Consider the following 27,965-nt stretch of genomic DNA (forward strand, 5'->3'; position numbering starts at 1 on the left):
TAGCCCCTACTTTACTCTTAGATCCTTGTAAATAGGAAATAAAATCTATCATTGATCTGCTTGATTCAATTAGGTTTCCCAGATCCTCACTAGGATAGATGATGGCAAAGTGATAGGTGTATTTTGAATACTGTTGTTGGGGGAGAAAAAATCTACCATCGCAAGTATTTTTCAGAGAGTAAATGCAAACATTTAATTTGGCATGAGTAAAATGCTTGAGAATGAAGTTACTAAAAACACAAGACATGCAATCTGAACAGTACATAACAAACAACAGAAGCTAGAACAATCACAATAATTGAAAATGTAGCATATAATTGACAGAACTTTACGCAAAACATTGATACACAGACACTTAAGTATGTACAATATAAAATAAATCAAAAAAGAAAAGAAAATCCCAAAAGAGGAAGCAACAAACATTTAATACCAAACATATTACATTTCAAACAAAGAAATGACCATTCAAACAATTGTAGCACCTAAAGTCATGCTCTTTCTGACAATTCAATTAGTGTACAATTGTTTCTAAAAGTCAACAGCTAAAGCCTATAATACAAAAAGCATATTATCTATGTCATGATGGAAATACCCTACCCAAACCTGAAACTCTATGAGGCGAGTAAATATCAACTGAAGTCCAAAATCCAAATGAAATGTTGTGCTTATATAGATCAATACTGTCTGTGTGTCTGTGATCAAATGCTCTGCAAGACTGTGAGTTGGCACACTGCATACTCCATGTGCTTCTTGAAGGCCTGGTAGGACGGCACCACAGGCAGCAGAAGGCGGTTGGAGCTGGGCTGGCTCATAGGGAAGGCCCCGGCCGGGTCCAGTGGATGGAGGAAGGATAAGGTAGGGCTGGGCCTGAACCCTACGGCTGGTACCACATCAGCTGAGGTGGCAAAGATGAGCACGTCCTCTAGCGATGTTGCACATCTGCCAACTGAAACCAGAGAACAGAGAGACTGGTGATGATGGGTAATATATGGAGACAGACAGGGACAATCATGTGATTGTGTTAGTATTACAGAATATCATTGTAATAGTAGTGTACACTGTCTGAACGGCCTTCGAGTGTCTGTACTGCTTGTTCTTCTTGGCTTTATATGTACACTACCATTCAAAAGTTTGCGGTCACTTTGAAATGTCCTTGTTTTCCATGAAAACATACATGAAATGAGTTTGAATAGGTAATATAGCAAAATGCATAGGAAATGTAGTCATTGACAAGGTTAGAAATGATGATTTTTAATAAAAATAATAATTGTGTCCTTCAAACTTTGCTTTCGTCAAAGAATCCTCCATTTGCAGCAATTACAGCCTTGCTGTTCTAGTTGTCAATTTGTTGAGGTAATCTGAAGAGATTTCACCCCATGCTTCCTGAAGCACCTCCCACAAGTTGGATTGGCTTGATGGGCACTTCTTACATACCATACGGTCAAGCAGCTCCCACAACAGCTCAATAGGGTTGAGATCCGGTGACTGTGCTGGCCACTCCATTATAGACAGAATACCAGCTGACTGCTTCTTCACTAAATAGTTATTGCATAGTTTGGAGCTGGGCTTTGGGTCATTGTCGTTGTAGGAGGAAATTGGCTCCAATCAAGCGCTGTCCACAGGGTATGGCATGGCGTTGCAAAATGGAGTGATAGCCTTCCTTCTTCAAGATCCCTTTTACCCTGTACAAATCTCCCACTTTACCACCCCCAGACCATCATATTGCCTCCATCATATTGCCTCCACCATGCACCAGCACTCCTCCAGCATCTTTTCATTTGGTCTGCGTCTCACAAATGTTCTTCTTTGTGATCCGAACACCTCAAACTTCGATTCGTCTGTCCATAACACTTTTTTCCAATCTTCCTCTGTCCAGTGTCTGTGTTCTTTTGCCCATCTTAATCTTTTATTTTTATTGGCCAGTCTGAGATATGGCTTTTTCTTTGCAACTCTGCCTAGAAGGTCAGCATCCTGGAGTCGCCTCATCACTGTTGACGTTGAGACTGGTGTTTTGCGGGTACTATTTAATGAAGCTGCCAGTTGAGGACCTGTGAGGTGTCTGTTTCTCAAACTAGACACTCTAATGTATTTGTCCTCTTGCTCAGTTGTGCACCGGGGCCTCCCACTCCTCTTTCTATTCTGGTTAGAGGCAGTTTGCGCTGTTCTGTGAAGGGAGTAGTACACAGCGTTGTACGAGATCTTCAGTTTCTTGGCAATTTCTCGCATGGAATAGCCTTCATTTCTCAGAACAAGAATAGACTGACGAGTTTCAGAATAAAGTTATTTGTTTCTAGCCATTTTGATTCTGTAATCGAACCCACAATTGTTGATGCTCCAGATACTCAACTAGTCTCAAGAAGGCCAGTTTTATTGCTTCTTTAATCAGCACAACAGTTTTCAGCTGTGCTAACATAATTGCAAAAGGGTTTTCTAATGATCAATTAGCCTTTTAAAATGATAAACTTGGATTAGCAAACACAACGTGCCATTGGAACACAGGACTGATGGTTGCTGATAATGAGCCTCTGTACGCCTATGTAGATATTCCATTAAAAATCAGCCGTTTCCAGCTACAATAGCCATTTACAACATCAACAATGTCTACACTGTATTTCTGATCAATTTGATGTTATTTTAAATGGACAAAAAAATTGCTTTTCTTTCGAAAACAAGGACATTTCTAAGTGACCCCAAACTTTTGAACGGTAGTGTATATCTTGAATTATCAAATAAATATTTCAATCAATGAGTCATTGGAGGTCAAAGTACCTTCACACTCCAGTAGGTAGTGTCTCCAGAAGGTGACCACAGTGCTCTCCTTCTCTGCGGTCTCTTCCTGGTCTGAGAACTGAACAGTGAAGAGGGCTGCCATTGTGTCAGCAGTCAGCTTGTCATGAGAGGAACAGAACAGACCAACAAAGGCTCCTGGAAACATCTGGACCTGGTCAAACACACCAAGGGTTTTCAGACCCTCACAGAACCTACAAACACAATGGTTAAACAAAATATAGTTAACAGAAACCAGGCTTACAGTGAGGGAAAAAAGTATTTGATCCCCTGCTGATTTTGTACGTTTGCCAACTGACAAAGACATGATCAGTCTATAATTTTAATGGTAGGTTTATTTGAACAGTGAGAGACAGAATAACAAAAAAAAAAATCCAGAAAAACGCATGTCAAAGATGTTATAAATTGATTTGCATTTTAATGAGGGAAATAAGTATTTGACCCCTCTGCAAAACATGACTTAGTACTTGGTGGCAAAACCCTTGTTGGCAATCACAGAGGTCAGACGTTTCTTGTAGTTGGCCACCAGGTTTTCACACATCTCAGGAGGGATTTTGTCCCACTACTCTTTGCAGATCTTCTCCAAGTCATTAAGGTTTTGAGGCTGACGTTTGGCAACTCAAACCTTCAGCTCCCTCCACAGATTTTGGGATTAAGGTCTGGAGACTGGCTAGGCCACTCCAGGACCTTAATGTGCTTCTTCTTGAGCCACTCCTTTGTTTCCTTGGCCGTGTGTTTTGGGTCATTGTCATGCTGGAATACCCATCCACGACCCATTTTCAATGCCCTGGCTGAGGGAAGGAGGTTCTCACCCAAGATTTGACGGCCCCGTCCATCGTCCCTTTGATGCAGTGAAGTTGTCCTGTCCCCTTAGCAGAAAAACTCCCCCAAAGCATAATGTTTCCACCTCCATGTTTGACGGTGGGGATGGTGTTCTTGGGGTCATAGGCAGCATTCCTCCTCCTCCAAACACAGGGCGAGTTGAGTTGATGCCAAAGAGCTCGATATTGGTCTCATCTGACCACAACACTTTCACCCAGTTCTCCTCTGAATCATTCAGATGTTCATTGGCAAACTTCAGACGGCCCTGTATATGTGCTTTCTTGAGCAGGGGGACCTTGCGGGCGCTGCAGGATTTCAGTCCTTCACGGCGTAGTGTGTTACCAATTGTTTTCTTGGTGACTATGGTCCCAGCTGCCTTGAGATCATTGACAAGATCCTCCCGTGTAGTTCTGGGCTGATTCCTCACCGTTCTCATGACCATTGCAACTCCACGAGGTGAGATCTTGCATGGAGCCCCAGGCTGAGGGAGATTGACAGTTCTTTTGTGTTTCTTCCATTTGCGAATAATCGCACCAACTGTTGTCACCTTCTCACCAAGCTGCTTGGCGATGGTCTTGTAGCCCATTCCAGCCTTGTGTAGGTCTACAATCTTGTCCCTGACATCCTTGGAGAGCTCTTTGGTCTTGGCCATGGTGGAGAGTTTGGAATCTGATTGATTGATTGCTTGCTTCTGTGGACAGGTGTCTTTTATACAGGTAACAAGCTGAGATTAGGAACACTCCCTTTAAGAGTGTACTCCTAATATCAGCTCGTTACCTGTATAAAAGACACCTGGGAGCCAGAAATCTTTCTGATTGAGAGGGGGTCAAATACTTATTTCCCTCATTAAAATGCAAATCAATTTATAACATTTTTGACATGCATTTTTCTGGATTTTGTTGTTGTTATTCTGTCTCTCACTTTTCAAATAAACCTACCATTAAAATTATAGACTGATCATTTCTTTGTCAGTGGGCAAACGTACAAAATCAGCAGGGGATCAAATACTTTTTTCCCTCACTGTACAATGTCTTAAACATAGTTACAGTAGAATACTAGTGACAGTTTAAAATACAAATAATCTATGTTTATATGTTCGAGCAATGATCAAATATTTTGAGATGGTGAAACAGGGTCAAAAAGGTACTCTTATTCTAAATGAAATACCCATAGATATACAAACCTTTGGACAGGTAACTGCATTCTTGTTATTAGGTGGAAGCTTACAATGTCTTTAACGAGTGTGTCTTTGTCCGAAAGGCTCTCAACTGGTCTTGTGCACCCAGCCACTTCCAGGTATTCTGAAGCTGACTCCATTGCCTCTCTCAATTCCTCTAAGGACTTGGATTCCTGAATCTGAACCAGAAGAGTTGGCAAATGAGTTAAAGGATTGGTTAACCATTTTTGAACCAAATCTTTATTTTTGATGTAAATGACATGTTATAGGGTCCAGACACTTTTTAGCGATTTCACTTGGTTTTGAGAAACTATCGCCACCTGCAATAGACTTCCTCATTGCTCGTTTTGCATTATGGGGGCTACGGAAAAACATGAACAAGGCTCCTAAAACACCCAAATATGTCCTTTTAGTAACGGCAAAGCTCTCAGTATAGTGACGCAGGTCTTTAGATGTTGTACACATGAAATTGTGTAATTCCTAACTTTATTAGCAATGTTATGTTCCATTTTGTGCGACTTAAGCATTTTCCCCTACCAGCTGTTCTGCGCGGGCTACACAGAGAAGAACCTTTCCAAAAGGACATATTTGGGTGTTTTTGGAGCCCTTGTTCATGTTTTTCCGTAGCCCCCATATTGCAGAACGAGCAATGAGGAAGTCTATTGCGCGTGGGGATAGTGTCTCAAAACCAAGTGAAATCGCGAAAAAGTGTCTGGACCCTTCTATAACATGCCATTTACATGAAAAATTGAGATTTAGTTCATAAATAGTGAACCAATCCTTTAAAACCTTTGTAACATTAGAATGTCCAACTAAAACAATATATTCAGCATCTAAGAGAGTAAAGAGTCATGTTAAAATATGTACCTTCTTGACTTTGTCTGTGAACAGAGTGTTGCCCATGTCCTCCACAGTGAGAGGTGTATCCATGGGGAAGTTGAACAGACACAAGTAGAGAGCCCTGGAGAAGAAGCCCAGAGGAGGTCCCCCGTGGACCAGACACAGGGACAGAAGACACCCCACATCAAAGTAGATGTCCTCCCTCAGAGCTAGGGAAACAGGACGTAGAAATGAGACAACACAGAGAAGCCAGTGCTTGACTTGGGCAGGAGCTCACCGGAGCTGAGTACCGGCACCTCAAATGTTCTACTGCTTGAACTCCTGTTCCTATTACAGAATATTACCTCAAAGTATTGTGGAGCTCCTGCACCTACAGTTGTAGTCGGAAGTTTACATACACTTTGGTCGGAGTCATTAAAACTTGTTTTTCAACCACTCCACAAATGTATTGTGCATGACACAAGTCATTTTTCCAACAATTGTTTACAGACAGATTATTTCACTTATAATTCACTGTATCACAATTCCAGTGGGTCAGAAGTTTACATACACTAAGTTGACTGTGCCTTTAAACAGCTTGGAAAATTCCAGAAAATTACGGCATGGCTTTAGAAGCTTCTGATAGGCTAATTGACATAATTTGAGTCAATTGGAGGTGTACCTGTGGATGTATTTCAAGGCCTACCTTCAAACTCAGTGCCTCTTTGCTTGACATCATGGGAAAATCAAAAGAAATCAGCCAAGACCTCAGAAGAAAAATTGTAGACCTCCACAAGTCTGGTTCATCCTTGGGAGCAATTTCCAAATGCCTGAAGGTACCACGTTCATCTGTACAAACAATAGTATGCAAGTATAAACACCATGGGACCACACAGCCGTCATACCGCTCAGGAAGGAGACGCGTTCTGTCTCCTAGAGATGAACGTACTTTGGTGCGAAAAGTGCAAATCAATCCCAGAACAACAGCAAAGGTCCTTGTGAAGATGCTGGAGGAAACAGGTACAAAAGTATCTATATCCACAATAAAACAAGTCCTATATCGACATAACCTGAAAGGCCGCTCAGCAAGGAAGAAGCCACTGCTCCAAAACCGCCATAAAAAAGCCAGACTACGGTTTGCAACTGCACATGGGGACAAAGATCGTACTTTTTGGAGAAATGTTCTCTGGTCTGATTAAACAAAAATAGAACTGTTTGGCCATAATGACCATCGTTATGTTTGGAGAAAAAAGAGGGTGGCTTGCAAGCCGAAGAACACCATCCCAACTGTGAAGCACAGGGGTGGCAGCATCATGCTGTGTGGGTGCTTTGCTGCAGGAGGGACTGGTGCACTTTACAAAATAGATGGCATCATGAGGAAGGAAAATTATGTGGATATATTGAAGCAACATCTCAAGACATCAGTCAGGAAGTTAAAGCTTGGTCGCAAATGGGTCTTCCAAATGGACAATGACCCCAAGCATACTTCCAAATTTGTGGCAAAATGGCTTAAGGACAACAAAGTCAATGTATTGGAGTGGCCATCACAAAGCCCTGACCTCAATCCTATAGAACATTTGTGGGCAGAACTGAAAAAGCGTGTGGGAGCAAGGAGGCCTACAAACCTGACTCAGTTACACCAGCTCTGTCAGGAGGAATGGGCCAAACTTCACCCAACTTATTGCGGGAAGCTTGTGGAAGGCTACCCGAAATGTTTGACCCAAGTTAAACAATTTAAAGGCAATGCTACCAAATACTAATTGAGTGTATGTAAACTTCTGACCCACTGGGAATGTGATGAAAGAAATAAAAGCTGAAATAAATCATTCTCTCTACTATTATTCTGACATTTCACATTCTTAAAATAAAGTGGTGATCCTAACTGTCCTAAGGCAGGGAAGTTTTACTAGGATTAAATGTCAGGAATTGTGAAAAACTGAGTTTAAATGTATTTGGCTAAGGTGTATGTAAACTTCCGACTTCAACTTTAAATATAAATAGTACCAGCACCCAAAATAAGTACCGGCACCTATTTCAGTCCAAGTCAAGCACAAAACCACATCCCCAGTATTTGATAACAATATAACTCCCAAATGTAACTATGAATGTGAGTTCATGACCCAACACTTCTATCAACAAGCAAGTGATGGTGCTAGTGTGAGTTTATGATAGAGAGCTGGAGAGTGTTTTGAACAGGGGGGGTATTGCCCTACCTCGTGCGTTGAGGGTCAGGGTCTTGGCACCATCCGGACCTTCAAAGACAGTGTTCTGCAGCTGCTGCACCAGGAGCCTGAGGAAGTGCCGGGTGTTGCCAGGGCAGGTGTCGGGGCTGGAACTGTGCTTGCTGCTTGTGAACCTCACCGCAAGGGCATGGGACGGGTTGAAGTCACTCCTCTTCACTAGCTCCATGGCAGCCTCCAGGACCTTGTTTCCATTCACCACCACTGGCATGGATAGTTGGTGCTGTGATGTCTGACTGGCAAGCTCCTGTAGGATCTCTCTAGCAGAGCCTCCCAACAAAAATGGCCTGCCAATCATTAAATAATCTATGTTTATCTCCAATTTGTTGATGTGATCTTAGCACAACATGCAGTACCAGTAAAAAGTTTGGACACACCTACTCATTCAAGGGTTTTTCTTTACTTTTACTATTTTCTACATAGAATAATAATGAAGACATCAAAACTATGAAATAACACATATGGAATCATGTAGTAACCAAAAAATATATTTTTAATATATTTTATATCAAATAGCCACCCTTTGCCTTGATGACAGCTTTTCACACTCTTGGCATTCTCTCAACCAGCTTCACCTGGAATGCTTTTCCAACAGTCTTGAAGGAGTTCCCACATATGCTGAGCACTTGTTGGCTACTTTTCCTTCACTCTGCCGTCCGACACATCCTAAACCATCTCAATTGGGTTGAGGTCGGGGGATTTTAATTTTTTATTTTTTTTATTTCACCTTTATTTAACCAGGTAAGCCAGTTGAGAACAGGTTCTCATTTACAACTGCGACCTGGCCAAGATAAAGCAAAGTAGTGCAATAAAAACAACACAGAGTTACATATGGGGTAAAAAACATAAAGTCAGAAATACAACAGAAAATATATATACAGTGTGTGCAAATGTAGCAAGTTATGGAGGTAAGGCAATAAATAGGCTATAGTGCAGAAGAATTACAATAGTATTAACACTGGAATGCTAGATGTGCAAGAGATTATGTGCAAATAGAGATACTGGGGTGCAAAAGAGCAAAATAAATAACAATATAGGGATGAGGTAGTTGGGTGGGCTAATTTCGGATGGGCTGTGTACAGGTGCAGTGATCGGTAAGGTGCTCTGACAACTGATGCTTAAAGTTATTGAGGGAGATAAGAGTCTCCAGCTTCAGAGATTTTTGCAATTCGTTCCAGTCATTGGCAGCAGAGAACTGGAAGGAATGGCGGCCAAAGGAGGTGTTGGCTTTGGGAATGACCAGTGAGATATACCTGCTGGAGCGCAGACTACGGGTGGGTGCTGCTATGGTGACCAATGAGCTAAGATAAGGCGGGGATTTGCCTAGCAGTGATTTATAGATGGCCTGGAGCCAGTGGGTTTGACGACGAACATGTAGTGAGGACCAGCCAACAAGAGCGTACAGGTCACAGTGGTGGGTAGTGTATGGGGCTTTGGAGACAAAACGGATGGCACTGTGATAGACTACATCCAATTTGCTGAGTAGAGTGTTGGAGGCTATTTTGTAAATGACATCGCCGAAGTCAAGGATAGGTAGGATAGTCAGTTTTACGAGGGCGTGTTTGGCAGCATGAGTGAAGGAGTTTTTATTGCGAAATAGGAAGCCGATTCTAGATTTAACTTTGGATTGGAGATTCTTTATGTGAGTCTGGAAGTTGAGTTTACAGTCTAACCAGACACCTAGGTATTTGTAGTTGTCCACATACTCTAGGTCAGACCCGTCGAGAGTGGTGATTCTAGTCGGGTGGGCGGGTGCCAGCAGCGTTCGATTGAAAAGCATGCATTTAGTTTTACTAGTGTTTAAGAGCAGTTGGAGGCTACTGAAGGATTGTTGTATGGCATTGAAGCTCGTTTGGAGGTTTGTTAACACAGTGTCCAATGAAGGGCCAGATGTATACAAAATGGTGTCGTCTGCGTAGAGGTGGATCTGAGAGTCACCAGCAGCAAGAGCGACATCATTGATATACACGGAGAAAAGTGTCGGCCCAAGAATTGAACCCTGTGGCACCCCCATAGAGACTGCCATAGGTCCAGACAACAGGCCCTCCGATTTGACACACTGAACTCTATCTGAGAAGTAGTTGGTGAACCAGGCGAGGCAGTCATTTGAGAAACCAAGGCTATTTAGTCTGCCAATAAGAATGCGGTGGTTGACAGAGTCGAAAGCCTTGGCCAGGTCGATGAAGACGGCTGCACAGTACTGTCTATTATCAATCGCGGTTATAATATCGTTTAGGACCTTGAGCGTGGCTGAAGTGCACCCGTGACCAGCTCGGAAACCGGATTGCATAGCGGAGAAGGTAAGGTGGTATTCGAAATGGTCGATGATCTGTTTGTTAACTTGGCTTTCGAATACTTTCGAAAGGCAGGGCAGGATGGATATAGGTCTGTAGCAGTTTGGATCTAGAGTGTCACCCCCTTTGAAGAGGGGGATGACCGCGGCAGCTTTCCAATCTCTGGGGATCTCAGACGTTATGAAAGAGAGGTTGAACAGACTAGTAATAGGGGTAGCGATAATTTCGCGGCTAGTTTTAGAAAGAAAGGGTCCAGATTGTCTAGCCCAGCTGATTTGTAGGGGTCCAGATTTTGCAGCGCTTTCAAAACATCAGCTGTCTGAATTTGTGTGAAGGAGAAGCGGGGGGGCATGGGCAAGTTGCAGCAGAGGGTGCAGAGTTGGTGGCCGGGTTAGTGGTAGCCAGATGGAAAGCATGGCCAGCTGTAGCAAAATGCTTGTTGAAATTCTCGATTATTGTAGATTTATCGGTGGTGATAGTGTTTCCTAGCCTCAGTGCAGTGGGCAGCTGGGAGGAAGTGCTCTTATTCTCCATGGACTTTACAGTGTCCCAAAACTTTTTGGAGTTAGTGCTACAGGATGCAAATTTCTGTTTGAAAAAGTTAGCCTTTGCTTTCCTGACTGCTTGTGTATATTGGTTCCTAACTTCCCTGAAAAGTTGCATATCGCGGGGGCTATTTGATGCTAATGCTGTACGCCACAGGATGTTTTTGTGCTGGTCAAGGGCAGTCAAGTCTGAGGAGAACCAGGGGCTATATCGGTTCTTAGTTCTGTATTTTTTGAATGGGGCATGTTTATTTAAGATTGAGAGGAAATTACTTTTAAGGAACAACCAGGCATCCTCTACTGACGGAATGAGATCTATATCCATCCAGGATACCTGGGCCAGGTCAATTAGGAAGGCCTCCTCGCTAAAGTGTTTTAGGAGCGTTTGACAGTGATGAGGGTGGTCGTTTGACCGCGGACCCGTTACGGACGCAGGCAATAAGGCAGTGATCGCTGAGATCCTGGTTGAAGACAGCTGAGGTGTATTTAGAGGGTATGTTAGTCAGGATGATATCTATGAGGGTACCCATGTTTACGGATTTAGGGTTGTACCTGGTAGGTTCGTTGATAATTTGCGTGAGGTTGCGGGCATCTAGCTTGGATTGTAGGATGGCTGGGGTATTAAGCATATCCCAATTTAGGTCACCAAGCAGTACAAACTCTGAGGATAAATGGGGGGCAATCAATTCACATATGGTGTCCAGGGCACAGCTGGGGGCTGAGGGGGATCTGTAGCAAGCGGCAACAGTGAGAGACTTATTTCTGGAAAGGTGGATTTTTAGAAGTAGAAGCTCAAACTGTTTGGGCACAGACCTGGATAGTATGATAGAGCTCTGCAGGCTATCTCTACAGTAGATTGCAACTCCACCCCCTTTGGCAGTTCTATCTAGACGGAAAATGTTATAGTTGGGGATGGAAATTTCAGAATTTTTGGTGGCCTTCCTGAGCCAGGATTCAGACACTGCTAGAACATCAGGGTTGGCAGAGTGTGCTAACGCAGTGAATAACTCAAACTTAGGAAGTAGACTTCTGATATTTATGTGCAAGAAACCAAGACTTTTCCGATTACAGAAGTCATCAAATGATAGCGCCTGGGGAGTAGGAGTGATACTGAGGGCTGCAGGGCCTGGGTTAGCCTCTACATCACCAGAGGAACAGAGGAGGACTAGAATAAGGATACGGCTAAAGGCTTTAAGAACTGGTCTTCTAGTGCGTTGGGTACATAGAATAAAGGGGGCAGATTTCCGGGTGTTATAGAAAAGATTCAGGGCATTATGTACAGACAAGGATATGGAAGGATATGAGTAAAGTGGAGGTAAACCTAAGCGTTGGGTAACAATGAAAGAGATAGCATCGCTGGAGGCATCAATTGAGTCGGTCTCAGCGTGTATTGGGGGAGGGGCAAAGGAGCTATCTAAGGCAGGTTTAGCTAGGCTGGGGGGTCTACAGTGATATAGTACAATTAGAAATAACCGAAACAACAATAAACTAACCATGTTTGGGCTGAGGCTAAACATAAACAGGATGTAGTACCGTAAAAAGGAACAGTCCAGCAGATATCAGCTGTATAGCTGAGTTATCATAAGGTCCGGTGGTGAAGTACTAGTGAGTAAGAGGCCACGGCTAGCGTGTGCTAGCGGGCCAGGGCTAGCAGATGGATGGAATCTTCGTGGTTAACGTCGTAACCACATCAGACGATTTCGTCGGCAGACCAGTCGTGTAGGATCGGCGGGGCTCCGTGTCAACACTAGGTGGTCCCGTCCGGTTGACAGAGAGGTAGATAGCCGGGAGATGGGCCTAGCTCAGGATGATTAGCCAGACCACAGCGTCCGTTTTGTTGTAGCCAGCTGGTAGCGATGAATCCGGAGTTAAAGGTCCAGTGATTCAGTGATTCCGGCGGAAAAACTGATATGTTCTGGGTCGATAACGCGCTGTGCAAACTGGCCGAATATCCGGTGATCAATGTCCAGTGATTAAAATTAATCCCGCAGAAACAAATCCAATGTTCTGGGTGAAACACCGCTAGCTATGGCTAATAGCAAGTAGCTAGTTAGCTGGCTAGCTAGTTTCACTGGAGATTCTAGATAAAAGGTAAGTCAATAATAGAATCCGTTCATTGTGGAGGCCAGGTCATCTGATGCAGCACTCCATCACTCTCCTTCTTGGTAAAATAGCCCTTACACAGCCTGGAGGTGTGTTGGGTCATTGTCCTGTTAAAAAACAAATGATAGTCCCACTAAGCCCAAACCAGATGGGATGGCGTATCGCTGCAGAATGCTGTGGTAGCCATGCTGGTTAAGTGTGCCTTGAATTCTAAATAAATCACAGACAGTGTCACCAGCAAAGCACCCCCACACCATAACACCTCTTCCTCCATGATTTATGGTGGGAACTACACATGCGGAGATCATTCGTTCACCCACACCGCGTCTCACAAAGACACGGCGGTTGGAACCAAAAATCTCCAATTTGGACTCCAGACCAAAGGACAAATTTCCACCGTTTAAATGTCCATTGCTCGTGTTTCTTGGCCCAAGTAGGTCTCTTCTTCTTATTGGTGTCCTTTAGTAGTGGTTTCTTTGCAGGAATTCGACCATGAAGGCCTGATCAACACAGTCCCCTCTGAACAGTTGATGTTGAGATGTGTCTGTTACTTGAACTCTGTGAAGCATTTCTTTGGGCTGCAATTTCTGAGGCTGGTAACTCTAATGAACGTATCCTCTGCAGCAGAGGTAACTCTGGGTCTTCGGCTCCTGTGGCGGTCCTCATGAGAGCCAGTTTCATCATAGCGCTTGATGGTTTTTGCGACTGCACTTGAAGAAACTTTCAAAGTTCTTGAAATGTTCCGTATTGACTGACCTTCATGTCTTAAAGTAATGATGCACTGTTGTTTCTCTTTGCTTATTTGAGCTGTTCTTGCTATAATATGGACTTGTTTTTTTACCAAACAGGGCTATCTTCTGTAAACCTTGTCACAACACAACTGATTGGCTCAAACGCATTAAGAAGGAAAGAAATTCCACAAATTAACTTTTAAGAAGACACACCTGTTAATTGAAATGCATTCCAGGTGACTACCTCATGAAGCTGGTTGCGAGAATGCCAAGAGTGTGCAAAGCTGTCATCAAGGCAAAGGGTGGCTATTTGAAGAATCTCAAATATAAAATATATTTTGATTTGTTTAACACTTTTTTGGTTACTACATGAGTCCATATGTGTTTTTTCATAGTTTTTATGTCTTCACTATTATTCTACAATGTAAGAAATAGTAAAAATAAAGAAAAACCATTGAATGAGTAGGTGTGTCCAAACTTTTGACTGGTAGAGTATAAGGAAAGACCAAAAAACTATTCCCCTAGAAAACATTTGGACTTGGTCTATGGCGGCAAGTATATATATATTTTTTACGTATTTTATATTTTTATTGATAGGTACCGTGGATAAGTTATTGAGATGGGGAGAGAGGGGACTTGGAATGGAGAGTGGCGCAGTCAGGGTTTGAACCCATGCCTCCAGGTGCAATGCATAGTCACTATCAATAGACCAGCCCCCGGCTGAAAGGCGCCAAGGATTTTTGTGTGAAAAAACTCTAAACAATAATGTACTGTACCTTTTACAGACTATGGGTGATTGGCGAGGGGTCAGGGTAAGACTCCTTTTAGAAGACCTGCTTCTTCTCTGCCCACCGGGCTGTGGAGAGTCAGTGTGTCTGGCGAGTGAAGCTAAACCAGAGAGAACACTGATTATCACAGAGAGAGAGAGTAGACTTCATAAAGACCATAATAAAAGCAGTTCTTCATTCCTATCATAACTGGTCTGGTCATAACTTCACTGCCCAGTTAAACCAAAACAAACGCAGTATGGCAAATAACCTACCTGTCCCATCCACAGCTGCTGCACAGTCCTCACAAGCCCAGTTAGTCTCGTCAAGTTTGAGGGAAGCACATTTTCGATGGGTGCCACTAGAGCCACAGAGGGCACAGCGCAGTATTTGAAACCATCTGAAAACCAAAAAGACATACGAGTGAGACTCAAATTCATTTTAGCGATAAACACATTTTGGTCAGTCAACCATTTCAGCCACACACACACTACAGTAGAGCTTACCCAGTGCGTGAAGAGCATGTCCGACCATTGTGGGAGAGACATTTTTTGGCATCACAGTGCTGGTACACCTGCAGTAACTCTCCATAGGCATTTTCTTCCAGCTCCCAGGATGCATCTCTATGGCACACACATACAGAATACTTTAGTTAAAACTCATAACGCCACAACACTAATGCAAGAGTACTTTATTTGTCCAACTGTTACATCAGAAATGTGTCTTCTGCTGTGCTGTGACTGCTGTCAACCCCGCCCCACACAACACACAATCAGAGACGCTGGACCATACATCCAGTAGAGCCTGGACCATACATACAGTAGACACTGGAAAAGGTATAGGGCAGTGATAAATAATGTTCTAGAAGGTAAATAATACCTCTCAGGTATGTGGACTCCCATCCGGAGCATCTCCTGCTGGAACATGTCCTTGTTGTTGCACAGAGTGCATCTGAAGAAGAACATGGCAGCACTATGAGCCTGGTTCTGGAGGAATACATTGGAAATAGATAAGAGAATGCCGGCAGTCACTTACAAGCATTCATAAACTCTTTATAAGGCCATCATAGATGCTTCACAAATCCCATATATGCAAATGTAATGCTATATAGAGGGTGAAATAAGGATTATGCCACACTGTAGCACATTGTAAGGACCACATTGCAAGGAACTGTTAAAACACCTTTTATATAGTATGAAAAATAATTTATTCCCACATTCACTCAAGAGGGTCATAGCTAGTCTGGGATGTAGCTACCTGCACACAGTCTCTGTGAAACCAGCTGCCATGGCAGGCAGGACATTTGAGAATGGAGTAGGAGAGGACAGGCTCTATGGGGTCCAGACACACTGAGCAGGACATGGGCTCATTGACAGAAGCCGATACTGGCAAGGACTGGGTGGGACTGTGATCCTTGCAGTAGGACCTGGGGGAATACAATCAGAGATGCACCAAAGCATAAAGCATGGCTTGTTGCTAATGTTTCTGTGAGATAAGAGTACTTCAACCAACTTTATGTAGAGGTGTAGCCAAAATTTAAAGTTCACAAGGAGAAATAGGCACAGCTCTCATTTCATTCTGATGAAGGTCAATATTACTTATTTTCTTTGAATGAATTATATATTACTAATCTCAAAAACAAGAGCCGAGCCTAATTCTCTCCTGTTACGTTTGCCATGGCTGTTGTCTACTATGTTTAGAATCTCTAGACACAACCCATACTAGAGCTGAGTGATATGGACAAAAAGTCATATCGTAATAAATGTCATTATTTTGCTGGATAACAATAAATACAACTATAAAAACCTTTTTTTTATGGACAGTTACTTTACATTAGTGGCAGGGCTCTATATTTGTTTCCCCAGTGCCAAGTTAGACACCTGAGATGGTAGCCTATTATTCAAAAAGTAAGCTATTTCATCGAACATATCCAGGGAATGCATGATTCATATTTTGATATGCAGCCTGTCAAAATAGGATCCAGTTGATCAGATTTATTTTAGGCTCTTCAGAGAATTTGACGACATCTTTGTGTATATTGGCCTATAGACTATATTATTCACCACCTGAGGAAGTGGGAACTCAAAAGACAGCTAGATTGCTAACTCTAAATATGATATTGTTGCTAGATAGCCATGTAAACTAATTGATTCATATATCAGTAAATGTAGGCTAATGTCCTACAAAAACTTCCCAGCACTAGGTCTAGGCTATTGATGTAGGCCTATTCACTGCAAATGGCTCGCTCTCCTCCGCGGGCGCATCCAAACCATACTACAGCATACTCTGGTTGTAAAGTGGTGTCATGAACTCAATATTATGAGCTGAGAAATAGATTATATTTGTAAAACTGTATTTTACCCACAACTGCATTTTGAACAACAGTCATATGCTTGTGCTTCTCAGAATGCACAAGCAGTGAGAGTCAGCAGCCTACAGCGAAACCGGGACAGGCACACACTTTCATAGCAGGACTCAACATAATTCATAGGCTATTACTGCTGACCATAGAACAATCTACAGGAACGTTGTGTAGCAAAATTACCAACATACGCAAAATGCTTCGGTAAGAGGAAGGCAATATCGGTGTCAGTGGCGGTCAGTGCCATTTATGATGAGGGAGGACGATGTTTTTTTTCATGAGCACTGCCTTATTTCTATTACAGCATATTGGATGACTGTCATTCATATTCCATTCACCCAGTTCAATGTAACGTCGATAGGTTTAGGCTACTACATGATACTCGAATTGTCCCTATACCCATCATGAGGTTGCTACAACCTAGCCTATGAATTAAAGTTTACAACGCGGGTGCACACAGGTCGAGTGAAAAAATGTGAGATGACAGACAGTGACACATGGACAGACAGTGACACATTCAATACCGCCTTGCACACTCTTGCCTGCACCTAATTTATCTAGGGTGTAATCATTAGTCTAACAGTTGCAAACAAGAGTTTCTATTGGACAAATTCAGGTATTTTTATCCCCGTTTCGTTTGCTTCCATTTTAAGAAACGTTTTTCAACAGAATCAGCTGAATGAATACACCCCTGATCACGCATAAACACAGTTAACTTTCATTGCAGCCACATTGTATTCCTTCTCGCCTCTATAATAATAATAATAATATGCCATTTAGCAGACGCTTTTATCCAAAGCGACTTACAGTCGTGCGTGCATACATTTTTGTGTATGGGTGGTCCCGGGGATCGAACCCACTACCTTGGCGTTACAAGCGCCGTGCTCTACCAGCTGAGCTGCACTCTCCGCCTCTCACCTTTTCCCAGCTGTATGTGAACAGGCAAAAAAACTAAATTAACCAGCTGCATTTGCTAGCTAAGTAAGTGAAAATGAAAGCAAAAAAAGAAAGAAAGATGAAATCTCTCTCTTGCTTCTCCTTCATTTTTGAAGAAATTAGTTTGTTGAAAACTGTTCAACTATTGTCTTTCTCTCTCTTTGAGTCAACTACTCACCACATTTTATGCACTGCAGTGCTAGCTAGCTGTAGCTTATGCTTTCAGTACTAGGTTCATTCGCTGATCCTTTGATTGGGTGGACAACATGTCAGTTCATGCTGCAAGAGCTCTGATAGGTTGGAGGACATCCTCCAGAAGTTGTCATAATTATTACTGTGTAAGTCTATGGAAGGGGGTGAGAACCAAGAGCCTCCTAGGTTTTGTATTGAAGTCAATGCACCAAGAGGAGGACGGAAGCTAGCTGTCCTCCGGCTACACCATGGTGCTACCCTACAGAGTGCTGTTGAGGCTACTGTAGACCTTAATTGCAAAATAGTGTGTTTTAATCAATTATTTGGTGACATGTGAATATATTTAGTATAGTTGTATCTAAAAATGATAACTTTTCAATGTTTTACATAAAAATAAAAATAAATGAAATTCACTGAGAAGGATGGTCCTCCCCTTCCTTCTCTGAGGAGCCTCCACTGATCGGTGTTGATAATTTTCGGATTATGTCCCAGCTCTAATACCTACTGGTGATATATAATCATCGTCACTTACGGAAATAAGTCTGTGAATTGAAAGATGAATTGGTGTTGTTTGCCACACGGAAAATGGACCTTTCTCTGGCAGCTTTTGATGTAGCACCCAACTGAGGCACCATTCGTCTTGCAGACTGCACATCTCTAAACACAGGGTACAGAGAAAGCAAAAAATTACATTTAGGACACAATCATGTTTTTGAACAAGAATCCAAGCAACCAGAAACGATTGAAGGCAACATCTAAAATATGTACTGTATGTGTTTTGTGATAAAAGTGCTGCTTAGGCTTGGAGTGGACAAACACTCCAGGATTAGGGTAACACTAATACAACCATACATCATACTAAATAACTTGTATGGACAGCAGTACTGCTGGTGCTGAGTAAGCCCTTCAGCCTTGTTCTCTCAGCAGGTGAGAAGAGTTTCTGCTCGGTGAGTGATCAAGCTCCTGACCTCTACCTGGTGTGTCAAGTCACTCTGCGCAAACTCTCCTCTACCAAAACATCTGAGACCATGTTGGCCATGGCAAGCGCATAATTAAATAAAACATATTGTGTTTGTTTTATACTATATCTCCATGGTGACAAGCATCAATCAAAGTGCCTACCTGAGCTGAAGAGGTTGAATGGTACCTAGCCCAAGATGTACTCTTAAGGAGCCTAACATTACCATATTACACAGGCTCCTCCGCCCACCGCATGTGGCAAGGGCTACAGTTCATTAAGGATTACAAAGGAAGACCCGGCCGTGATCTGCCCAACAATGCCTCTCTACTATATGAACTCAATGCATTTTATGCACACTTCGACAATAACAACATCGTGCAGGTTGTGAAGGCCGGCTCTCCGAGGCCGACGTGAGTAAAGTCTTTAATCAGGTCAACACCCGCTAGGCTTCGGGCCGACAGTATTCCAGGGCGTGTTCTCAGAGCATGCGCAAAACAGCTGGCTTAATGCCACAATGACTACCGCCCTGTAGCACTCATGAAGTGCTTTGAGAGGCTGGTTATGGCACACATTAACTCCACCATACCAGCCACCCTAGACCCACTCCAATTTGCATACCGCCCCAACAGATCCATAGACGACACAATCTCAATTGCACCCCACACTGCCCTCACCCACCTAAATAAGAGGAATACCTATGTGAGAATGCTGTTCATTGACTACAGCTCAGCGTTCAACATCATTGTCCCCTCCAAGCTCGTCACCAAGCTTAGGACCCTGGGACTGAACATCTCCCTCTGCAGCTGGATCCTGGACTTCCTGACGGGCCGACCCCAGGAGGTGAGGGTAAGCAACATCAGCTCCGCCACGCTGACCTTCAACACAGGGGCCCCACAGGAGTGCGTGCTTAGTCCCCTCTTGTACTGCATTTTCAGCCATGACTGCGTGGCCATGCACGACTCCAACACCATCATCAAGTTTGCTGACGACACGACGGTGGTAGGCCTGATCACCGGCGATGATGAGACAGCCTACAGGGAGGTCAGTGACCTGGCAGTGTGGTGCCGGAACAACAGCCTCTCCCTCAATGTCAGTAAGACCAAGGAGTTGATCGTGGACTACATTGATGGGGCTGCAGTGGAGCGGGTCGAGAGCTTCAAGTTCCTCGTAGTCCAAATCACTAAGAACTTAAAATGGTCCACACACACGCACACAGTCGTGAAGAAGGCGTGACAGCGCCTCTTCCCCCTCAGGAGGTTTGGCATGGGCCCTCAAATCCTCAAAAAGTCCTACAGCTGACACCAACAGGCTCCTGAACAGCTTCTATCCCCAAGTCATAAGACGGCTAAATAGCTAACTAAATAGCAAACAAAGTGGCTACACAGACTATCTGAGTTGAGCCTTCTATTTTGAGTCTCTGTGCACACTCACAGGGCCCTACACACTCACTGACACCCCAACACACACAAACATTCACTCCATCATTTCCTCACACACATAACATGCACATACATTTATACTGACTCTACACACACACACGCACACCCACTTACATACAATAATTATGTACGCTGCTGCTACTTTGTTTATCATATATCTTGATGCCTAGTCACCTTACCCCTATACATACACTATATATACAAAAGTATGTGGACACCCCTTCAAATTAGTGGATTCGGCTATTTCAGCCACCCCCCGTTGCTGACAGGTGTATAAAATCGAGCACACCGCCATGCAATCTCCATAGACAAACATTGGATGCCACCTTTCCAAAAAGTCAGTTTGTCAAATTTCTGCCCTGCTAGAGATGCTCCGGTCAACTATAAGTGCTGTTATTGTGAAGTGGAAACGTCTTGGAGCAACAAAAGCTCAACCGCGAAGTGATGAACGGGACCGCCGAGTGCTGAAGCACGTAAAAATAGTCTGTCCTCGGTTGCAACACTCACTACCGAGTTCCAAACTGCCTCTGGAAGCAACGTCAGGACAAAACTGTTAGTCGGGAGCGTGCCAGGAGAACGCTACCTGCTGGAATTCATAGTGCCAACTGTAAAGTTTGGTGGAGGAGGAATAATGGTCTGGGGCTGTTTTTCATGGTTCAGGCTAGGCCCCTTAGTTCCAGTGAAGGGAAATCTTAACGCTACAGCATACAATGACATTCTAGATGATTCTGTGCTTCCAATTTTGTGGCAACAGTTTGGGGAAGGCCCTTTCCTGTTTCAGCATGACAATGCCCCTGTGCACAAAGCGAGGTCCATAGAGGAATGGTTTGTCAAGATCGTGTGGAAGAACTTGACTGGCCTGCACAGAGCCCTGACCTCAACCCCATCGAAGGCCTTTGGGATGAACTGGAACGCAGACTGCGAGCCAGGCCTAATCGCCCAACATCAGTGCCCGACCTCACTAATGCTCTTGTGGCTGAATGGAAGCAAGTCCCTGCAGCAATGTTCCAATATCTAGTGGAAAGCCTTCCCAGAAGAGTGGAGGCTGTTATAGCAGAAAAGGGGGGACTGACTCCATATTAATGCCTATGATTTTGGAATGAGATGTTCAACGAGCAGGTGTCCACATACACTACATTACCAAAAGTATCTACCTCTATCACTCCAGTATCCCTGCACATTGTAAATATGGTACTGGAACTGACTGACCCTATATACAGTATTCTTACTTTTGACGTTCTTCCTATTTCTTGTGGTTTTATGTTCTTTTTTGTATTACAATGTTATTGACTACTGCATTGTTGGGTTTAGAGCTTGCAAGAAAGGCATTTCACTGCACTTTTACATGTGACATTAAAACTTGAAACGATATGTTGTAATGTAATGGATCTGAGAGTCATGATCAAGGGCTAAATGGTACCTACCCTATAATGAAAGTAGGATAAATAAATACGCCCTCAATATGAATGAACACATTGACTTACTAGTCTGGAGGATCTGCGAACCTCCTGTTTAATATCATCCACCAAGAAGCCATAGATCCCTTCGTTTTCCTCTCCACGCTGATATATGCCGCTTGACATCAGCTGGAATATGAAAACATCTGAATAGGATTGCAAAATTCCGGGAACTTTCACTAAATTCCCTGGTTTTCCGGAAATCCCGGTTGGAGGCTTACAGAATCAGGAGGGAAAAAGCAGGAAATCCGGAACCCTCCAACCAGGATTTCTGGAAAACCAGGGAATTTAAGTTTCGCAACCCTTCATCTGACATTGTAAACATTTTGTACATTTAAGATGCCTTCAGTAAACAACTGAATGACAAAACAAATAGATGATTACTGTTTGAGTAATATTATTCCGCAATGACAAGATATTTTGGTTTAAGCTACGCCATAATTAATTTAACAATGAATAATTCTAACACACACACACACTCTCTCTCTCTTACCAGGCAAAAGTAGTGCACAGTGAGTTCCTGTGACTTAAGTGTGATCTTCTCGCCATATTTGTCTGGACAATTCTCACTGCGTTTACAAAGTGCACAACCTTAAAATAGAGAGAAGACATTTCAAGTTCAATGTAAATAAATAGGTACCTTAACTTTCTGGTAGGGTGGTTTGATCATGCGTGTGCTTACCATTGTCAAAGTGTTGAAAAAAAGTGATACAATTTTATACTACAACAACATAGTGGCCTTCATACTGATCACTCACAGTCTATTAAGTATTCCTGCCTGGATCTCCGAATCCTCCTCTTCATTTTCAATAGTAAGAGGACCTTGATTCCTCACGTGGAAATTGCCTGAAAAAGGAATGTCATAGCTCTATCAGCGAACTTTCAAGATACCAGACTGTGTCTAATACATGTCAAATACTGGAGCTGTGCTTAACTTATGCTAGTTTGCCTTGTAGAATGGAACGAATGGAATAGTGCAAACTCCAAGCTGAATTGAGCACACCTCAAATACCTTACTGTTGCATGGAATGTCATTCCTTGGGCACTACAGATAATCATAGCTATTTGCATGTGAAACTGTCCGGAATACATTGGCTCAATTGTTTACTTTATGCTGGTGGGCCAGGGCCCACTCTCTGTGGGTGTGTTAGCTTTGGTCCATGTGTAACCGGTGTGAAATGGCTAGCTAGTTAGCGGTGCGCGCTAGTAGCATTTCAATCGGTGACGTCACTCGCTCTGAGACATTGAAGTAGTTGTTTCCCTTGCTCTGCAAGGGCCGCGGCTTTTGTGGAGCGACGGGTAACGGGTAACGGCGCTTCGAGGGTGACTGTTGTCGATGTGTGCAGAGGGTCCCTGGTTCAAGCCCAGGTAGGGGCGAGGAGAGGGACGGAAGCAACACTGTTACACATGCATATGCGTCGGATGAGCATGCAGCGAGAAGGATGCAACTGCAACCTGCAATTCGGGGCGTTCCTGCATGTGGGCATTCCTGCATCTGCAGGAACCCATCTTTATACATTTATTGGTCCATTTTCAAGCTTTAACTCCAGTACATAGGCGGGAGGCAGGTGCGCTCCAGAACAGTAACCTAGATGACGGTAATGCACCATAACTTTGGATGCCAACCGCTAATAAACCCCACAGAAGAAGAGGCAGGGCGGACAACGTTAGCTAGCTACCGCTCCCGCCTGTCGGGCACAGTTTTCCCGCAGTTCTGTTAACGACAACGAGGGCAGGTGCTCAGCTGGCTGGCGCGAAGGACCCTGTGTGCTAGCTTAGCCAGCAAGTCCTAAGGAGGACTCCGGTACACAGCAGGCGGGGGCGACACCGTGTGCTAGCAAGCTAGCACAATGTGTCGCTAGCACACGGTGTCACCCTCGCCTCCCACCTGCTGTGTACCAGAGTAGCTAACGGTAGGCAGGCGACACCGGTAGAAAGTGTCCTTCGCCCCAACCTGCCGGGCACGGTTTTTTCCAGTACACAGCAGGTAGAGGCTTATATCCAAGATGGCATAGCAGTGCGGTCGTGTTTGGTCGTGTTTTCTGTAGTGTCCTCATGTAAATAGTATTTTTCGTATATATTTCTCAATCTCACTTTCCATCCTTTAACTAAATATCCTTTCCTGCAACCCGCCTCACCCAATGTGGAACGGATTATATTATTTCTTCATACATTTTTATCCAGAACCTCTGGCTGAAACTAGCCAGCTAACCAGCTACTTGCTATTAGCCACCGTTAGCGGTCTTCACCACTGTCCGTGGCCTGCACTACCTACCAGCCAGCTCTAGCCTGGACAATTATCGGCCAGTCTGCACAGTCTGCACATCGCGCTATCGAGCCAGAGCATATCGGATTTTCTGCAGGAATCACTGGACCTTAACACCGGATCATCGCAACTAGCTAGCTGCAAACGAATGGCTGTTGTCGTTGTTGGCTAATCACCACTAATCACCACTGTCCTGAAGCTAACCCCAGTTAGTCTTGAGCTAGCCTCGAGCCAGGGCCATCTCCCGGCTATCTACCTCTCTGTTAACCGGACGGGACCTCCTAATGTTGACACGGAGCCCCGCCAATCCATCACGACTGGTCTGCCGACGTAATCGTCTGATGTGGTTTCATCAGGCTTCCCGTTGCGACGACCACGAAGATCCATCTGCTAGCCCCGGCCCGCTAGCACACGCAATCAACAGCCGTGCCTGTAGCGTAGCAGCCACTGAAGTGCTCCCAGACTTACTTATTGCTGTTCACTGGACCTTATGATCACTCAGCTACACAGCTGATGCCTGCTGGACTGTTCCTTTATACGGTACCCCATCCTGTTGATCTGTTCAGCCTCAGCTCAAACTTTCATCGCCATTACCAGCTGTTGTCTTAGCTCTCTCAAATAACACCTGTGACTGCTTTATGCCTATCTCCCATGTCAATATGCCTTGCCTATTGCTGTTTCGGTTAGTTCTAACTGTACTTTTTCAATGTAGAGCCCCCAGTCCTGTTCAACCTGTCTCAGATATATCCTTTGTCCCACCCCCCACACACGCGGAGACCGGCTCAATTGGTGCCTCCAGTGATGCTATCTCTTTCATCTTTACCCAACGCTTAGGTTTACCTCCACTGTACTCATATCCTTCCATATCCTTGTCTGTACATAATGCCCTGAATCTATTCTACAACGCCCGGAAATCGGCCCCTTGTTTTCTCTGTACCCAACGCACTAGAATACCAGTTCTTAAAGCATTTAGCCGTATCCTTATTCTACTCCTCCTCTGTTCCTCTGGTGATGTAGGTGTTAACCCAGGCCCTGTAGCCCCCAGTATCACTCCTGCTCCCCGGGCGCTATCATTTGTTGACTTCTGTAATCGCAAAAGCCTTGGTTTCTTGCACGTTAACATCAGAAGCCTCCTCCCTAAGTTTGAGTTATTCACTGCGTTAGCACACTCAGCCAACCCTGATGTTCTAGCAGTGTCTGAATCCTGGCTTAGGAAGGCCACCAAAGATTCTGAAATTTCCATTCCCAACTACAACATTTTCCGTCTAGATAGAACTGCCAAAGGGGGCGGAGTTGCAATCTACTGTAGAGATAGCCTGCAGAGCTCTATCATACTATCCAGGTCTGTGCCCAAACAGTTTGAGCTTCTACTTCTAAAAATCCACCTTTCCAGAAATAAGTCTCTCACTGTTGCCGCATGCTACAGACCCCCCTCAGCCCCCAGCTGTGCCCTGAACACCATATGTGAATTGATTGCCCCCCATCTATCCTCAGAGTTCGTATTGCTTGGTGATCTAAACTGGGATATGCTTAACACCCCGGCCGTCCTACAATCTAAACTAGATGCCCTCAATCTCACACCAATTATCAAGGAACCTACCAGGTACAACCCTAAATCTGTTAACATGGGCACCCTCATAGATATCATCCTGACTAATTTACCCTCTAAATACACCTCCGCTGTCTTCAACCAGGATCTCAGCGATCACTCCCTCATTGCCTACGTCCGTAATGGGACCGCGGTCAAACGACCACCCCTCATCACTGTCAAACGCTCCCTAAAACACTTCAGCAAGCAGGCCTTTCTAATTGACCTGGCCTGGGTATCCTGGATGGATAGACCTCATTCTGTCAGTAGATGCCTGGTTGTTCTTTAAAAGTGCTTTCCTCTCCATATTAAATAAGCATGCCCCATTCAAAAAATTCAGAACTAAGAACAGATATAGCCCCTGGTTCACCCCAGACTTCACTGCCCTTGACCAGCACAAAAACATCCTGTGGCGTACGGCATTAGCATCGAACAGCCCCCGCGATATGCAACTTTTCAGTGAAGTCAGGAACCAATATACACAATCAGTTAGGAAAGCAAAGGCTAACTTTTTAAAACAGAAATGTGCATCCTGTAGCACTAACTCCAAAATGTTTTGGGACACTGTAAAGTCCATGGAGAATAAGAGCACCTCCTCCCAGCTGCCCACTGCACTGAGGCTAGGAAACATTGTCTTTACTGATAAATCTATGATAATCGAAAATTTCAACAAGCATTTTGCTACGGCTGGCCATGCTTTCCACCTGGCTACCCTTACCCTGGCCACCAGCTCTGCATCCTCCGCTGCAACTTGCCCAATCCCCCCCCCCCGCTTCTCCTTCACACAAATTCAGATAGCTGATGTTCTGAAAGAGCTCCAAAATCTGGACCCCTACAAATCAGCTGGGCTAGACAATCTGGACCCTTTCTTTCTAAAATTAGCCGCTGAAATTGTCACAACCCCTATCACCGCCTGTTCAACCTCTCTTTCGTATCGTCTGAGATCCCCAGAGATTGGAAAGCTGCCGCGGTCATCCCCCTCTTCAAAGGGGGTGACACTCTAGATTCAAACTGTTACAGACCTATATCCATCCTGCCCTGCCTTTCGAAAGTATTTGAAAGCCAAGTTAACAAACAGTCTGCATCGCAGTGCTAGCTGTGCTACTAGAGATCCTGGTTCGAATCATGGACCCATGGGGTGGCGCACAGGGTAGGGGAGGGAATGGCCGGCAGGGATGTAGCTCAGTTGGTAGAGCATGGTGTTTGCAGCGCCAGGGTTGTGGGTTCGATTCCCACGGGGGGCCAGTATGAAAAATAACAAAATAATGTATGCACTAACTGTAAGTCGCTCTGGATAAGAGCGTCTGCTAAATGACTAAAAATGTAAATTTAGCTTTCGACCCACATTCAAAAGTGTCACACAATGGGATGCTCGAGGGGGGGCGTTCCTGCAGATGTAGGAATGTCCACATGTAGGAACGCCCAGAATTGCGGGCTGCAGTTGCACACAGCCAAATATGGTTAATCTGAGGCGTGGACCAGCTGACAAAGTTCCCAAAAGTTTTAGTGGACAGAGAAAATTGAGCAGATAATTTTTTTCACTCTAGCAACATCTTTACGTTAGTGAGTTACTTAAGTATATTGAATACGATCACTAAACAAAACTGGGGGAAACGTGCCAGAGCATATTGTTGTTGTTGTAGCGATGTGAATCATAGCTATGCGTATGCATGCGCATTTAGAGATAGCTTCAGCTCTTACATACATATTTTTTCAAGTCTTCCTCATATAGTAGTTATCTGTATTATACATGTAGAAACGACACTTATGCATTCGTGTAATGACCCAATAACGTTCTCGATATTTAGATAGAATTCACAGCTAAAGCTAGTTCTTTCAAAAAATACACGACAATGATATGTTAGCTAGTTAACGCGTTAGCTTGCTAACTAGCTAGCTAATTAGTAAACTATGTTACAGACGTGCATAGCTAAAATCTAGCTAACTACTTTACAAATTGAGTGCATTTGTGTTTTGCAACGTGCATCTTACTTTTACTCGATTTCTATGGACTTAATCTAGTTGGTTTGTTTTTCCATGATTTTAAATTTCCCTCGTCGCCCTTCGTCTTTGGAGGGGAAATTTCAAACCGAACCAAACATTCGGAAATGGGAAGAGTCACAACGTTGATTTCCGGTAGAATCGGCAAAAGCTTTTCAAAATAAAAGCCTATCTGAAAATGCAAAGAAGTAAAACAAACAACAACAACAAAAAATGTCGCATGTTTCTACAAGATCTGGGTGGGGAGCGTAAAGTGCATTGCCATTAGACTTGATTTAATTAAATTCTAGTCATGTTGAAATATAGGCTAAGTAAGCAATACAGGGCCGGGTCTAGCCCTTGATCATGACTCAGTTCCATTACATTACACATAAGAGTCATTGGAAGAAGGCGTCTTCTGTAAGGTGGAGTTTTGTTAAGAGCCCTGACGCTCGGTGTGCAAGCATCGCTTGCGGTACGGTTTTGGAAGCATAAGGAC

At 44.0% G+C, this 27,965-nt stretch overlaps 1 protein-coding gene across 1 annotated transcript; it reads right to left on the minus strand.

Moving 5' to 3' along the window:
• Positions 1–167: 167 nt before the first annotated feature.
• LOC121544719 (G2/M phase-specific E3 ubiquitin-protein ligase) lies at positions 168–27,641 on the minus strand. The gene is made up of 15 exons (XM_041854810.2): positions 27,479–27,641; positions 22,391–22,478; positions 22,126–22,223; positions 21,660–21,761; positions 18,308–18,432; positions 15,543–15,711; positions 15,165–15,271; positions 14,792–14,908; positions 14,561–14,685; positions 14,295–14,406; positions 7,819–8,132; positions 5,654–5,835; positions 4,793–4,965; positions 2,770–2,981; positions 168–946 (listed from the first exon to the last, which is right to left on the minus strand). Exons 2-15 carry the CDS (start codon positions 22,434–22,436, stop codon positions 699–701), a joined length of 2,130 nt encoding a protein of 709 aa, XP_041710744.1. The 5' UTR covers positions 22,437–22,478; positions 27,479–27,641; the 3' UTR covers positions 168–698.
• Between the last annotated feature and the right edge of the window lie 324 nt (positions 27,642–27,965).

This window comes from Coregonus clupeaformis, chromosome 29, assembly GCF_020615455.1.
Source record: "Coregonus clupeaformis isolate EN_2021a chromosome 29, ASM2061545v1, whole genome shotgun sequence".
NCBI classification, from domain to species: Eukaryota; Metazoa; Chordata; class Actinopteri; order Salmoniformes; family Salmonidae; genus Coregonus; species Coregonus clupeaformis.

Coding starts and splice junctions, on each gene's coding strand:
- LOC121544719 (XM_041854810.2), bottom strand. CDS start 22,436: ATGAAGAGGAGGATTCGGAGATCCAGGCAGGAATACTTAATAGACT. Junction 14,909..15,164: donor GGAGTCCACATACCTGAGAG/GTATTATTTACC, acceptor TGTGTGCCATAG/AGATGCATCCTGGGAGCTGG. Junction 5,836..7,818: donor CCTGACCCTCAACGCACGAG/GTAGGGCAATAC, acceptor CTGTTTCCCTAG/CTCTGAGGGAGGACATCTAC.